The 17,300-nt window shown below is 44.0% G+C and overlaps 1 protein-coding gene across 1 annotated transcript in view; it reads left to right on the top strand.

The window, feature by feature from the left end:
* BRIP1 (BRCA1 interacting helicase 1) overlaps positions 1-17,300 on the top strand; it is a 386,982-nt gene that overhangs the window by 6,230 nt on the left and 363,452 nt on the right. Inside the window, exons 2-3 of the mRNA XM_040336928.1 lie at positions 288-386; positions 4,263-4,374. Coding sequence (XP_040192862.1) covers positions 294-386; positions 4,263-4,374 — 205 coding nt within the window. The 5' untranslated portion in view covers positions 288-293. The remainder of the gene's footprint in view (positions 1-287; positions 387-4,262; positions 4,375-17,300) is intronic.

The raw sequence follows: 17,300 nt of genomic DNA, 5'->3' as shown, positions 1-17,300 counted from the left end.
TCCCAAACAAAATTGACGTCCTTTTTCCCCACAAATAGAGCTTTATTTTGGTGGTATTTGATTAGAAGCTGTCTTCTGGACAGGAGAAAGCCTCAGCTGTGACAGATAGAAGTTTATTATACCCCATTAGTTGCAAACAATTGCACATAGTCTTTCTGGCTACTAATGTACTGACTGCTCTAAAGGCACATAGACAGATATTTTGGAAGTACGGTACTTGTATCTTATTATTTTATGAATATAACAGTACAGCTATGTGAACATGTATTCCTCTGTTTTTCTTTAAGAAAAAAATGTCTTCTGCGTGTTCTGAATATACAATTGGTGGAGTGAAAATTCTGTTCCCATGCAAAGCTTATCCATCTCAGCTTGCAATGATGAATTCGGTAAGTGTCCTTTACGTTACTGACAGCTAAGTAGATTTTTTTTTTTTTCCCCGTCCATTAAGGGGTACAAGAAGCTTTACACATTTGGATTATGATGCCACCTACAAGAGGATGGGACACTGGCAACCAAAATAATTGTAGGCCAGCCCAGGATAACCCCTTCTACTGCCAGCATGCCTCCTTTTTCGATAGTGTCCTAGGATGGATGTCAGTTCTGCTGTTATAAAGGCTAATCCAATATTTTAGTAGAACTTTTTTTTAATTTTCAATTTTTCTTAAATCAAGATTCTTCCCTACACTGCTGCTTGAGGTTGCCCTACGATTTTCATCTTTATGGTGTGGCTGTCCTCAGCTTGAATTTTAGACTGCATCAAAGCATACCCTGTTGGACTGGATGTTGTGGGGTTGGCTTGAAAGCAAATTTTGAGCACTAGGTCTCTCCTGGGTCCTCTGGCATTGCTTCTGAGCTTGCCCAGTTTCTGAAGACTCACTTGGTGTGTAGGCTATGCATTGAGACCTCCCTTAAGATTATTTATCATTGGGCACCATTATTCCCTATTTTCTGCTGGTTTTACAACAGAAAGTTGTTAGTGCTGTGTACTTAGCACTGATGCCATCTTCTGGGTGGAGTCAGTGTTGCCAACCCCCTGAAGTGAAATTTACTGGCAGGATGGCAAAATGTACGAACAGCCCCAAATTTTTGCTGCCAAAAATCAAGAAATTTACTAACAGAGCCGCATTTTTTACTGCCACTGCAAAAAAGTACCTAAAATGAAAATTTTCAGTGCTAAACAGTGCAAATATGAATATTTAAAATATAAACATATAGCTAGTGCTATTAGCAATGTGTTTAAGTTAAACAAAACTCAAAAAACATTTGTCTCCATTTACATGAAAGTCGGTAATCCAAGCCAGCCAGCACAGAGTTCCCCTTTGCATCAGAGTCTGCAGGATTCCCTCTTACAGTGAAAAGGGAACTCTTATGTAAAGGGGAATGCTGCAGATCATGATCTAAGGGACAAACTCTGATGTATAGGGGGGCTCTGGTGACCAGAGACCACCTTATATCAGAGTCCGCTATGTTCCCTTTACATCAGAGTTCCCACTTACATCAGGATCTGCAGCATTGCCCTTACACTGTAAGGGGGAATCCTGCAGATTCTGATGTAAAGGGGAATGTCAGGAACTCTGATGTGGGGAGCACTCTGGTTACTAGAGACCACCGTCCGCAGAGTGAATACTCTAAGGTAAGTGGGGCAGTTACTAATATGGGGGGAAACATTATTTTATTCACTCCCCTTTTACATCAGCAACCCCCCCCCCCCTCAGACTGGCCTGGCGGCGCTGTCACTGACCACCTCTCGGGTGCACCGTGCAGGGCTCAGGGGTCGAGTCCTGCTATTTATGGTCCCTATAAAACAGAACCTGCTTCTTGCTCCATTTCTTAGTGGCTCAGACAGATCATCATCCAAGCTATTGGTCTTACAGATTGGGTTCCACCCTACTAGTACACTGTACTAGATCTGTGGGAACTTCTTGGGCTTTTAGGCATTGGGTTACTGTTTCCCAGAACTGCAAGGTTGCCCCCTTGTCTTCTGTTTACAGGTTATTCAGGTTTCACCAGGTGAATGTTCAGGCATAAGGTCCTTCAGGTATCTCCGAGTTGCAGGCAGTCCCCAGTTCTTTTTTTTTTTGGTGGGGGGTCTGTTAGTGTTTTGCTGTTGCCCACCCCTCAGTTGAACTGCTTTGGGACATCCCAACAGTTGTTGCATTCGTGTGGGATTTTGTTCTTGCTGTAAATCCCTTTTGTGGAATACAGGTCACACCACTCTGTGTCTCTGATTAAGCTCTTGGTACTGCTTTTTCACAAAATGCAAGGAATGCTGGGACTCTGGGAGTGAAGGAGGTTATACTGGGCTGGCCACAATACACCTGTAGGTGGCAGGATACCCCAACAGTCTCTGAAATGCTTTTGTTCCTCAACAAACTCCAAGAAATTGATAGGGATAGGGGGATCGGGATAGTGCACATAGTCACAATGATCACAAGTGTAAGGAGCATTCTTCCCACTGACCATCACACTAATGTATCATGAGTTGAACATACATTGGATGTTAGAGACCTTGCGCTCCTCCACCTTCCATTTTGAGGATGCCCAATAGGGTTTAGGTCTGGAGACATGCTTGGTCAGTCCATCACCTTTACCCTCAGCTTCTTTAGCAAGGCATTGGTCATCTTGGAGGTGTGTTTGGGTTTGTTACGTTAAAAAAAACATCATCGGCAATCATGCAGCCCCAGACCTTAACTCTCCCACCACCATGCTTGACTGGAGGCAAGACACACTTGGTTTTGTACTCCTCATCTGGTTGCTGCCACACACACTTGACACCATCTGAACCAAATAAGTTTATCTTGGTCTCATCGGACCACAGGATATGGTTCCAGTAATCCATGTTCTTAGTCTGCTTGTCTTCAGCAAACTGTTTGCAGACTTTTCTGTGCATCATCTTTAGAAGAGGCTTCCTTCTGGAACAACCGCCATGCAAACCAGTTTGATGCAGTGTGCGGCATATGGTCTGAGCACTGACTGGCTGACTCTCCACCCCTTCAACCTCCTGCAGCAATGCTGGCAGCACTAATATGTCTATTTCCCAAAGACAACCTGGATATGATGCTGAGCACGTGCACTCAACTTATTGGGTCGACCACGTTAAAGCCTGTTTTGAGTGGAACTTGTCCTGGTAAACTGGTGTATGGTCTTGGCCACCGTGATGTAGCTCAGTTTCAGGGTCTTGGCAATCTTATTATAGCCTATGACATCTTTATGTAGAGCAACAATTCTTTTTTTCAGATCCTCAGAGAGTTCTTTGCCATGAGGTGCCATGTTGAACTTCCAGTGACCAGTATGAGAGTGACTGGTCCCCATTCACACCTGAGACCTTGTAACACTAACAAGTCACATGACACTGGGAGGTAAAATGGCTAATTGTGCCTAATTTGGACATTTTCACTTAGGGTTTTTTTCACTTTTGTTGCCAGCTGTTTTGACATTAATGGCTGTGTGTTATTTTGAGGGGACATCAAATTTACATTATTATACAAGCTGTACACTCACTACTTTACATTGTAGCAAAGTGTAATTTCTTCAGTGTTGTCACGTGAAAAGATATAATAAAATATTTACAGAAATGTGAGGGGTGTACTCACTTTTGAGAGATACTGTGTGTGTGTGTGTGTATATATATATATATATATATATATATATATATATATATATATATATATATATATATATATATATATATATATATATATATATATATATATATATATATATATACATATACATATACATACACACATATATACACACACACACCCGTTTTGCCTTCTATTTCTAGTTTAAACTTTCAAACTGGACGTGTTGTGTTACAAGATAATGGTTCACGTATACTTATAAACCTCAGGAATAATGTATGCGATTATGCCAAAAATTACTACATTATGATGGCATTGAAATACATCAGTGTTTAAAATGCTATCCCTTCTAATATGGAATGCAATAAAAACTTTTACCCTTTTTACTGTATCAAATGAGCAGCCCTGAGCAAAACATTCCTGAAACAAACTGACATTTGATGCAGTGTAAACCTACAGCTGTTATGAACTGTGTGTACACTGCATCAATTTGTCTTCTGTAATATGAATTTAGGCCACAAGATGGCAGCACCACTTCACATACGGTAGATTACAAATCTGCTTTAAAATTGATTGTGTTAAAACAAGAATTACCCTATATTTCCAATGTATTTCCAGTACTATGGCTAGATATGTAGTTTTATTTTCTTAATACAGCATTTCATTTTGTTTACTTAGATTATGAGAGGATTGAACTGCAGCCAACACTGTTTGCTGGAAAGTCCCACTGGAAGCGGGAAAAGTTTAGCGTTACTTTGTTCTGCTCTTGCATGGCAGCAGGCTCAGTATGGTGAGTAATATAGTGGTCCCCTAATTACAAATGTTTTACTGGACCCTTTTATTTGTTAGTTTTTATATGTTAGTCTATACATTGGAAAGTTAGTGTGAATATAGCCTTGCAGTAACTGGTGTGGTTCCTCATTCCTCCCCCCCCCCTCTTTATTTCTCCTTACTGCACTGAAATAATGAAAGGTAAAACTGGATTGGTTCCTGTGGGTAACTAAATATTTATTTGTTCCTGAAAGTTATGATATGAGAATTTTTAAGCTTGTTCACATGACAGCACAAGTCCTGTAGAAAACAATGTCTTTGTCCATGCATGTTGGGAAAACACTGTAAAATTATGAATCCATGGCTAGTAACATGAAGTGACCATCTCATTAAGAAATTAGGAGGACTGCCATTTCTGTTTTCCCTCCTAAAAACGCTAGTTGCTTGGCTGTGTCCTTTATTTAATTACAGACTCAAAACAAGCATGCTTTAAATGGGTGTCAGATCTTATTGTGTCTATATATGTTCCAGGTGAGACACTCAGAGCATTGAAGCCAAAGCATCAACATTATAGCCAGGAAACTAGAATTCCCAAAGGGGGGTTCATCAGTGGCAGCCCACATGATCCTCTTATGACAGTGTCCTTCAGGCCCGGAGTGGGACTCATTTTCAGCCCTGGAGTTTCATGCCTTAGACCAGCCCACTTTAGTTCACAGTGCTGCGTGTGTTGGCACAGTGGCTGCATGTGATAGCACAGTGGCGACAACTGATGGGCACAGTGGCTGCGTTTGATGGGCACAGTGGCTGCATATGATGGCACAGTGGCTGCGTTTGGTGGCACAGTGGCTGCGTGTGATGAGCACAGTGGCTTCGTTTGATGGGCACAGTGGCTTCGTTTGATGGGCACAGTGGCTGCGTTTGATGGTGGCACAGTGGCTGCGTTTGATGGTGGCACAGTGGCTGCGTTTGATGGTGGCACAGTGGCTGCGTTTGATGGTGGCACAGTGGCTGCGTTTGATGGTGGCACAGTGGCTGCATGTGATGGCACAGTGACTGCGTTTGGTGGCACAGTGAGGCTGCAATTAATGGGGTTTTTTTTTTAGTCAGAGAAGGCAAGCTCAAAATAACACAAAATTTTTTTTAAACTGCTATTTTTTTATTAAAAAAATTATGGTCACCTCAGTCCAAACCTGCCCCCCCCCCCCCCCCCCCGGGGAATACAGTAATTTCATTACTTTCTTACTTTTCACACAGACTGTGTGTGTCACTCTGACTTCGGTAGTTTTCTTCTTGCAGTAGCACTAGGAACTGTTACTGTAGGCAGGCCAGGCGCAGCAGGCTTCTCGTGATTTCACTTCTAACTTCTGCTCTGCAAGCGCCGACACTCACAGCTCCCTGCGCGATTCTCACCTCCGGCCGCCGGCGTGACGTCACGCGGCGCACGCCGGTGGAATTAACCAACTCAACCCTCCATGGGGGGGGCGCGGCTGATTGCGCCCCCCTCCTTAACAATGGTAGCGGCCCGCAACCCGACCAGCCCACCGGGAAGTATCCCGGTTCTCCCGATTGGCCAATCCGGGCCTGGTGTCCTTTATAGGACAGGGTTCCTAAGGGTAGGGGGAACATTTAGTAAAAGTGTTGTAAGTTTATTTTAGTTTTACCTTTTCATCAGTGAGAAATACTATAGATATGAGATTAGATTCATATATGTATACATGTACAGTACATGGCAAATCATTTCTAGGTTAAAGTGGTTGTTAAGCCCCTTTATTTTTCATTCTATAGTTCCCTCTGTTGGATAACATTAAGCTCACCAGTGTATGTGATTTTATAAAAATATGCTGCCTAATACCTTATTTCCGAGCGGCGCTCACATGACTCCCTGCTGGTTGCCTCTCCCGATCTGATAGGTGCAGGGGGGAGTGTATCAACTGCTGACATCAGCTGAGAGGAGGAGACCAGCGGGCAGTTCGGAAATAACGTATTAGGCAGCTCATTTTTATAAATTGCATACACTGGGCTTAATGTTACCTAACAGAGGAAACTATTGAACGAAAACGGTTATTTTTAGAGCAGGAAGGGGGGATCTAGGAGCAGACGCAGCCGACAGGCAGAGGGAGGTGAGGGGGAGAGAGGACAGACACTAACATGACTAATTCCATACATGATATTGTGATGTAGCCTCTAAAAGATATGTAAGTAGTATATAATAAATGCATAGTACCATCTTTCAAAACATTTTGAGATATAAAAATCTGAATCATTTGGTCCACGGAAGAAGTCCAGCCGTCCCCTTCTTTCGGATATTTGTTTTGGGAACCAAATAATTCTGATCTTTATATCTCAAAATCCGTACATGGATGTATGCAAATCAAGAACTTGTTCTTATGGTGAAAGTTTGTATTTTGGTAAGTTCTCTTATTCACTTTTACATGATGACCACATTTGTTTTTGCCATCATTGCAGAAGCATGGACGTTTAAAACATTTTAATGTTACAAAATATATTTCTCTTTTGCAATCAGCTGTATCTTCAGTAGATCAGTCCAAACAAATAAGCAGGAAACGTTAGGGCTCAGTTCACACTGGTGTGACTCCAAAGTCGCACGATTCCCAGTGCGACTTTGATGTGACTTTATGCTTTCTGGCACTCACATTACATCAAAATCCCATCATGGTAATACAAGAAACTTTTTAAAGTCCTTGTTACTTTAAGTCACGTAGATTTGAATGGGTGTCATTGAAATCAAAGGGCTGCGACTTTATGTGTTCAAAGTCACAGTAGTAGTCTAAAACAAATCCTGGGTGCTTAAATTTAATCTATGACAGTTTCTGTGAATTTATAACGCTGAGGACAAATATATAGAATGAATATGCACATGTAGACCTAACAAAGAAAATTGTATAAAAAAACAATATACATGAACACCATAAAGAAGGCATTGGTTTAATTTACATAGATCAGGTCTACACTATGAAGTAGAAGTATATTATTAATGTAAATATTAAATCTGCTTGAATGCCCTGTATAAAATGTGTACAGCAGTTACCTGCTTAGATCCTCAGTCAGTACTGGCAAAGCTTGCACCCTGGATCACTAAACATGAAGGCCTGTGCTAATTTACTGGAAAAACACTGAGACCACACATACTGCAACTCTACACACATTTGACATGCATGATGCTTCTGCTTGACCATAGGACAAGCGCATGCATCACTATACAGTCATATCATGTATGAGGCCTCTGCTGTACAGTGAAAAAACACTGACACTAAAATACTGAATAACTAAATGAGTGTCATGAATGATGTGCATAGTGTAGGTGAGTGGTGATGTCACATATACTATTACACATGAATGCCATTTATGAGACCTGTGGTGTTGCTTAGGCAAACACTGGCAGGCATATATACAGTGTTACTAAACGAGCATGTCATTAATGAGGCATCTGCTGTTAGGAAAGGAGCAAGACCAAACTGCTCAACTTGCCAGAAGGTTAATGAGCTAATGTTTCCAATGAAATAAATTAAAGTCTAATTGAACCTTTCAACTTTATTAGTGGGATGCAGTTACATAGTAACAGTAACCTATAGGAATCTTTTTATTCTATTTGCTTCAGCTAAATGTTAAATCGCTATTTGCTAGTATCTTGCTGGTCAAACTCTGCTCTCAATTGGGCAGAAGTCTGGCTCTCCAGCATGCTGCTAGCACTGGATCAAACCATCAGAAAAAGCCACAACAAAAAGCACTAAATGGAAACGCCTGTAGGGGAAAAAACAGATGACCGCTATGCTGGAAACCATCTATGATGATGCCAGTGATGTTAAAAACACAAGTTTATTAAGACGATACGAGTCAGTTAATGCAGAGCTCTACTCGGGCAGATGGAATTTCCGATCAGCGCAAAACAGCACTGTATAAGTACCTCGTACATGCGGTAGCCATGCGAGACGATGCTGCTGTGGTCTGGCTGTACGCAATAAGCAGAGCCCGATGGAAGGGGATGAGTGTTGGGCCGGATGGATGGAGCCAATATGGAGGCTGGGGGACACCAAGTCCATTTAGCCACTTGACCGCAGGAAGAGGGGAGGACCGCCCACAGCTGTGTGGATCAGCAGGAGAAGCACCCCAACGTGTCACGTCAACCGCTCGGGGGAATGCGAGGCGAGGTGTAGTACAGAGGTGCACTGGACCGCAAGCCAAGGGAGAGGATGCAGAGGTGGTTGCTGTCGTCCTGACCATGTGTTTTGGGGCGTGGCCCTTTGTTAAGTCAGTCAAAGGGCCACACCCCACAACGCGTTGTCAGGACAACAGTAACCACCTCTGCATCCTCCTGCTGATGCACAGTCAAGGGTTGGTCCTTCCCTCTTCCTGTGGTCGAGTGGCTACATGGACTTGGTTTCCCCCAGCCTCCAAATTGGTTCCATCCACCCGGCCTGGCACTCATCCCCTTCTATCGGACTCTGCTTATTGCAGATGAGGAGTACAGCCAGACCACTGCAGCACCATCCTGTGTGGCTGTACTATAGCCTCCCGCATGTACAAGGTACAGTACTGTTTTACGCTGATCAGAATTTCCATCTGCCTGAGGAGATTTTTTTTTATCATCATAGCATAGCGGCCATCTGTTTTTTGTTGTGGCTTTTTTCTGATGGTTTATTTTTGTCTCTATTTTTAGCACCGCTCCTGGTGCAGAAGCTCTACACAGCTGCTTTATGGCATTTCACATGGCACCACACATTGTCACCAAGGAACTCCCCGTCCTGGTCCCCTAGCGCCAGACATTTTGGTTCTATTGCTAGCACAGGATGTTTGAACCCTGTACTGCAGCAAGTAGAAAGAAAACAAATAAGACACTCAAATTTCTTACTGTGTATGCAGGCTGACTGTAAATGGAAGATTCAATTTGACTTTAGGCCTTGGACTTTTAGTAAAGTGCTGGGGTACAAATTAAAAAGAATGGGACATTAAAGGTATGCCCTTACAAGAAATAAACAAACCACTGTTAAAAAATCTTCATTTTTTTATTGAACCCTAAATAATATAAATGTTAAAATCGCAGGCATGAAAACAGAGAATAGCATCCGCATATAGTATTTTCAGCACCCTCTAGTGGCCAGCTTATAATCGCCATCAGTACAATAAGGTTTATATATCACAATTCAAACCCAACAAACCAGGACTCCATATAGCTCTATGATGACCAGAGTACAATAGTTATGGATATGGCCAAACCATGACTTGTCAAATCTTGAGAAGTAAAAAAACATTTGCTGTTAACGTGATTGGATAATTAAAGTGAATATTCACAACATTTTAAATATGAAGACTCTGCACTCCTTTAGTAAATCCTCCTTGATAAGTCAGTGTTTGTAAAGGCCATGTGCAATCAGTCAGCCTCTTGTATTCCTGTGGCGGGGGGTGGTGCCTTAAAGTATAACTTGCACTTTCATTCAGGGCTGTGCCTTCCTTTGTATAGTTTTGCCTGTTCACGGATGAGAGAGGTGTCCCCTGTGTTAGCTCTGATTTGGCTTGTTGGATCTTAAACAGGGCTGTGGACTCCTTCCATGTGCTCATGTGACAAGGCACTGATGCAGTTACATTGCTCACCTATAATTGGTGGGAATGCTCAATAGCATTCCCAGTATTGTTCGTTTTTTATTAGTGGGAATGCTCAATAGCATTCCCAGTATTGTTATTCGTTTTTTATTATTCTTATTAGTGGGAATTCTCAATAGAATTCCCACTATTGTTGTTCGTTTTTTATTATTCTTATTAATTTTAATTTTATTCCGTACGGTTTTTGGCTCTGCATAACTTCTGCATACTTTCAGCTATTAAGACCATTCAACTTTTAACCTCCCTGGCGGTATGATGATTTCAGATTTTAGGTGCTGAAAGCGGTACCATTATCTTGCAAGGAAATTTGGCGTTTTACATTGTAGGCCTGTAATTCTTAGGAATAACTCGCTTAAATCTGTCTGAACAAGAGTCTAGTAGACATCTCGGGTATAAAAAAGTTTGAAAAACAAAATCCTAAATTATAATAAATAATTATAACAAATAATAATTATAATAAAAATTATTCAATAATGTAATCAACTCAAAATCACAGAAATTTGCTCAGTTGCAGAATTGTCGCTGTCATTACTTTTATTTTTTCATGACGAATTTCCCCCCAAATCGCTATTGCTCAATTCTGCAAGTGATTATAATTTATTATCGCTGTTTTCTAGCTGGTCTAAAATCACTTTTGACATAAAGGGACACTTTTGGTTGCTATGGACAATCTACAGTTTGCAGGCAGAAAGAACAGTTTTTATTATATAAAAGTGCATGTAGGACACTGGGCAGACCACTAGGGACAAAGGGGGGTGTGTATTTTTTACATACAGTACTGTAATCTGTAAGAATACAGTATACTGTATGTATTGTGTTTATTTACTTTTTTGAATTTGGCACCGTTCTCCGCCCCCGTGCATCGTAATGTCGCAGGGAACGGAGCTCGGTGGCACACAGGGCCACTGTGAATCGAGTGAGGAGACGCCGCTCGATCACACAGCGCGGCGGCATCGCAGGGACAAGGTAAGTAAACCATGCCTGTGGCTGCTGCGAGGCGATACCGAGTCTGGCTCGGGGTTACCGCTTTTGGTGCTGAAATTCCACCCCGAGCCAGACTCGGGAATACCGCCAGGGGGGTTAAAATGTTCAGCTCTTTCAGCTAATGATGGGACTTCTTCAACTTTTTTTCTACTTTTTAAAATATTAAGCTTTTAGACATTTTTTTTTTTTAACATTGAAGTCAACGAGAGCATGCTTCAAATCCTTAAAATCTTCTCCGCTACCAAAAGTTTCAGCTCCTTCATACTTTCACCTACAGACACAAACGTTAAAATATTCACAAAATATTCAGCTATCCGGCTATATCTTTTCAGTTTGATATCTTTTTACAGTTTTTGTGAAAGTACCCGGAAGGAAACCCATGCAAGCGAAGGGAGAACATGCGAACTCCATGCAGATAGTGTCCTGGTCAGAATCTGAAACAAGAGCCCCAGTGCTGCAAGGCTAACCCCCTAAGCCTCTGTGCTGCCCATATGCGGCTTCTGTTCTCTAAGGCCCGCCCCCGCTGAGCAGGGTAAATCACTTATGTTCACTTAAAGTGCCTTCACAAGAAATCCAAACTTATCCTAAACTACAATATATAACACTCCTATAATAAAACACACCCAAATAGCAATAAAGATGGGCACAGTGTTTCCCAAATTAGCAACACAATGGACCTAAATATTCCATTCACCTTAGGCCTCATTCACACGGGGGTATTAATCCGCACCCCATGGGAGGGCCATGTTTACCAGAATGGGGATGCACAGATGTTCCCAGCATCCCGTGTAGGCAGTCCCATTGCTGTCAACTGGGGTGCAGTACCCAATGTGACATCTGTGTGGGTGCCGGTGCACGGCCCCTAACGCACCCAGGGTGCGTCCGTGCAACTGCACCTACATGGATGTCCTTTTTGGGGTTAACGCAGCCCCCACACAGGGTACGGATTCATACACCCCGTGTGAGTGAGGCCTTGGACTTCTCCATGAAGGACCTCACTGGTGGGAAGAGTTCTCATTTCTCCAGCAGAGAAAGCCTAAAGAAAGCTGAAAAGACTTCTCCCACCTCTGAAGACAAAGAGTTCCAACCTCCACTTATAGCCGGTCCAACACACGCCTCAAAAACATACCGGCCTTCAACCTCCTCTCATAGCAGGTCCAACACACGCCTTAAAAACATACCGGCCTCCAACCTCACCTTATAGCTGGTCCAACACACGCCTCAAAAATATACCCGACTCCAACCTCCCCTCATAGCCGGTCCAACACACGCCTCAAAAACATACCGGCCTTCAACCTCCTCTTGTAGCCGGTCCAACATACGCCTCAAAAACATACCGGCCTCCAACCTCCCCTCATAGCCGGTCCAACGCACGCCTCAAAAACATACCGGCCTTCAACCTCCTCTCATAGCTGGTCCAACACACGCCTTAAAAACATACCGGCCTCCAAACTTCACAACATAATCAATTACTTTATGTCGATCGACAATACATAGATCAAACATATCGCTTGTAAAAACGTGCTTGAGATGTTGGTGGTAAACAGCCTGCTAGGCCCGGGGGGGAACCAAACCGAGTCCTCCAAAAGTTGCCAAGAGTGTAAATGTAGACATTTATACTTTAACGCGGGGGTTCCGCGGGTTATCTTTTTTTTTTTTTTTTTTGCATTCTTCTGGCGCTCTTACCTTTAGCACCCCTCCACCAGTGTGTCCCACTCCTTTAGCCGCCGTAATCTGTCTTCTCGAGGAAACGATAGTTTATAAAAACGAGCGATGGTCGTTTCCATTTTAACTGCGGGCACTGTGAAGCCCACAGGGTAGTCTTTCGGGATACGGTGAATGCTGACCTCCCAGCATTCACCGCTCTATCCCGTGCATGTGCAGTGCTGACGGCGAGCGTCGCCGTCAACACTACACTGTTGCCATAACAACGGCCGGCGTAATAAGCTCACGCCCTGTTGTAAAGACTCCTACCTTTCCTATCAGCTGTAGCTCAGAACGGTCAATGAGCAGCTGATAGGAAAGGTAAGCAGATAGAGTTTCCACTGTGCCCTCAATACGAGATAGTGCCCGCTTGCTAAGTCACATGACCCGCGAGCACATCGCGTCTCCTGGGATTCTCATGACTCCCAGGAGACATAGCGCTGGTCGGGGGAAAAGGACCATACACGCCCACTCCCCGCGGGGAATGTTGATTGACAGGACACAAACGGCAGCAATACAAAGGTAAGGATGGCGATTAAAAAAAAACAAACAGCGAATTATTTATTGTCTATGGCTAGTAGTTGACTTCAGCCAAAGTGAAAATTTAGGGTGAACCTCCGCTTTAAGGTTAATCAAAAATATCACATTCTAAAGGGAAAGGTAGAACAAGGGGGAGTATGGAAGGGGCAGAGAGGAAGCAAAGTAGGGGGGATGGAAAGTTGCGGGTAAGGAACAGGTGTGGGGGTTCCCCCCAAACCCTCACCCCCTTCTTCCTCCAACCTTCCCTTCTGCCCCCTTTCCTCCCTCTCTCCCTCTTCCATTCTCCCCCTTTTGTTCTACCTTTCCCTTTAGAGCAGTGGTTCTCAACCTGCTAGTGCCGTGACCCCTTGATAAAATTTCCCAAGTTGTGGGGACCCCAGCAGTAAAATTATTTTTGAAGCGTGGGTTGTCGGCAACCAAGACAAGTAATTTGCGCCCCTAACTCACAGACTTTTAGCGCTCCCCGAGTCCCTTCCACTTGTACAGTATTAAAACCCCTTATGGTACATTTTAGGATGTACCACTCTTTCTCCATCTCTCCCTAATTTCTTGGTGTGTTTTTTTCCCTCGCTCTAGCCATCTTTTTGTGTTCTTTCTCCTATTCTTTCTCTCCCTTTTTTTCTTTGTTCCCCTTCTGTTAAAAAAAAAAGATGTATTCTCTATTTTTTACTCATTCTCTTACTCCTTGGTGGGGGGTGGGTGGGATCAGTGGCAGTGCTGGTGTGTAAGGGCTTACCTTGAGTGGATTTTGCAGGTTTGTAAGCTCACCCTTGCAGGTACACACACCCCTTGGTAATACAGCTAAGACACTACCTGGGCTGTGAGTCTGTGCACGGGGGCTAGATAGAGATTAGCCCAGGATAGTATAGCTGTGGCCCAGGATTCCAGAGAGAGTCAGGTAAGTACTGACGGAAAGTTCAGGGTTTGCAGACAGGAACCAAAGACAAGTCCGGGGCACAAGCTGTGGGTCAAGGGATGGAGAAGACAGACAGCAGCAATCCAGGGTACGTAAGCCAAAGGGTCAGAAGCCGGGGTCAGTCTTGTAGCTGAAGACAATCACAGGAACACAGGAACCGTTGGCACAGACAGGACAAGCAGAGTACAATGAACTGACACCTGCCTCATAGTGAGGCAGGGCTTTATACCCTGGTTGATTAGGAAACCTGCCTCAGCTGGACCAGGATAAACAGGTGCAGATTGCAGGGAGATTCAAAGACAGGCAATCAGCACATAGTTCAGAACCAGGCTTTGATGGACAGCAAGCAGAATATGAACTTGAGAAGTGGCTCAGAGGCAAAGACCTGGAGCAGTGAAGGAGAAGTCCTGGGTTCAATCCCACCCAGAGCCACTTGGGGCGTGACCACGCCTCGCTGTCTGTTTGGCACGATAGCGATCGTGACATGGTGTGGGCCTGGGATGAGTGCCGTGCTGGGGGGGGGGAGGAGTTCAAGAGCGCCTAATTTGGCTGATCAGATCAAGGTCATCTGAGAACTGTCGTAGGGACTTTTAATAGCAACTATAATCACAGGTAGTGTTACTCACTGTGTCTCTGGCTTCACTGTGTCTCAGACTTTGTGGTTTCCCGCAGCAGTGACACCTATGCCCAAATCAGGAGATGGGGTCTCCTCCAGCCCCTCTAACTTCACATTCCTCACGAGCCAGCTGGCACCTAGTCTCTGCCCCCTAGCCATGTCATGAACTGAATGGGCGGCTGTGAAGAGGGTGAGTGGGCGGCCGTGGGCTCCAGGAACAGCCCTGCTGAGCAGCCACGAAAGGGCTTGGAGAGCAGTTCGGGATTCAGGAACAGCTCAGGATTTGGTGACCCCTGGCAAATTGTCATTTGACCCCCAAGGGGGTCCCGACCCCCAGGTTGAGAACCACTGCTTTAGAGTGTTATATTTTTGATTAACTTTAAAGCTTAATGTCTACATTTACACTCTTGGCAACTTTTGGAGGGCTTGATTCGGTTCCCCTCGGGCCTAGCAGGCTGTTTACCACCAACATCTCAGACACTTTTTTTTACAGGTGATTATATTTGGGCAATGTATTGTCGAACCTTAAAACTTCTGCAGAAGCTGCAGAAAGGTAAATAGAGGGCTGATGGGAAGACCCTCCAGTTACTGGAGTGGCAGCCGCCACCAGTGTAGGGACCTCTGTTGGTACAGCCTTACCTGGCCCCTGGGAGGGTCCCTCAAACTTTTTGTTGAGTCTTCTTATAGGAACAGCCAATTGTCTTGTTTGTCCATTTACATTGATAGTTGGTGATTCAGAAGCTGCTTATGAGAATCTTTTAATAGATTGATGACGTAGTGGATTCCTGTCATGATGGCTTGAAATGAAGATCCTCTCCCTCATATTCACTAGCAAATCGTCCTCTTCTCATCACCTAGTTTAACTTTCTTCCAACATTTTGGCTATCTTCAATCCCAAGAAAGCTGTACCTCTCCCATTTAAGTGCAATCCGTCACTACTATAAAGATGGTAACGGCCTGAAAAGTCAGTCCAGTTCACCATGAAGCCAAACCCCTCCTCCCTGCACCAGTTCCTCAGCCACTTGTTAAGTACCACAAGCTCTTGCTGTCTCTGTGGTGTGGTTCGAGGTACAGGCAGTATTTCAGAAAATATTGCCTTGGGGGACCTTTTCTTCAATATGGCCCCCAAGTCCCTGAAATCATTTTGCAGGGCGCTCCATCTTTCTCTAACTTTGTCATTGGTACCAATATATACCATGACAGCTGGGTCCTCTCCAGCGCCATCCAATAATCTGTCCATGCAATCTGCAATGTTCCGAACCCGAGCACCCGGTAAACAACATACTGTTTGGCGATAATGGTCATTGTAACAGATTGCCCTCTGTATTCTTCCAATAACTGAATCCCCTACCACTAGTATGTGCCTATCCTTTCTGGTTACCTTGCCCCCATCTTCGTCACATGCTGGTGAATTCTTTACGCGATTGTCACATTCTGGAGTAGTCTCGTTGTGAATGTTACATTCTGGAGTAGTCTCGTTGTGAATGTCACATTCTGGAGTAGTCTCGTTGTGAATGTCACATTCTGGAGTAGTCTCGTTGTGAATGTCACATTCTGGAGTAGTCTCGTTGTGAATGTCACATTCTGGAGTAGTCTCGTTGTGAATGTCACATTCTGGAGTAGTCTCGTTGTGAATGTCACATTCTGGAGTAGTCTCGTTGTGAATGTCACATTCTGGGGTAGTCTCGTTGTGAATGTCACATTCTGGGGTAGTCTTGTTGTGAATGTCACATTTTGGGGTAGTCTCGTTGTGAATGTCACATTCTGGGGTAGTCTCGTTGTGAATGTCACATTCTGGAGTAGTCTCGTTGTGAATGTCACATTCTGGAGTAGTCTCGTTGTGAATGTCACATTCTGGAGTAGTCTCGTTGTGAATGTCACATTCTGGAGTAGTCTCGTTGTGAATGTCACATTCTGGAGTAGTCTCGTTGTGAATGTCACATTCTGGAGTAGTCTCGTTGTGAATGTCACATTCTGGAGTAGTCTCGTTGTGAATGTCACATTCTGGAGTAGTCTCGTTGTGAATGTCACATTCTGGAGTAGTCTCGTTGTGAATGTCACATTCTGGAGTAGTCTCGTTGTGAATGTCACATTCTGGAGTAGTCTCGTTGTGAATGTCACATTCTGGGGTAGTCTCGTTGTGAATGTCACATTCTGGGGTAGTCTCGTTGTGAATGTCACATTCTGGGGTAGTCTCGTTGTGAATGTCACATTCTGGGGTAGTCTCGTTGTGAATGTCACATTCTGGGGTAGTCTCGTTGTGAATGTCAAATTCTGGGGTAGTCTCGTTGTGAATGTCACATTCTGGGGTAGTCTCGTTGTGAATGTCACATTCTGGGGTAGTCTCGTTGTGAATGTCACATTCTGGAGTAGTCTCGTTGTGAATGTCACATTCTGGAGTAGTCTCGTTGTGAATGTCACATTCTGGAGTAGTCTCGTTGTGAATGTCACATTCTGGAGTAGTCTCGCTGTGAATGTCACATTCTGGAGTAGTCTCGCTGTGAATGTCACATTCTGGAGTAGTCTCGCTGTGAATGTCACATTCTGGAGTAGTCTCGCTGTGAAT

The sequence above is a fragment of the Rana temporaria genome, chromosome 2 (genome assembly GCF_905171775.1).
Source record: "Rana temporaria chromosome 2, aRanTem1.1, whole genome shotgun sequence".
NCBI lineage: Eukaryota > Metazoa > Chordata > Amphibia > Anura > Ranidae > Rana > Rana temporaria.
This window is presented reverse-complemented; position numbering and strand designations above follow the sequence as displayed.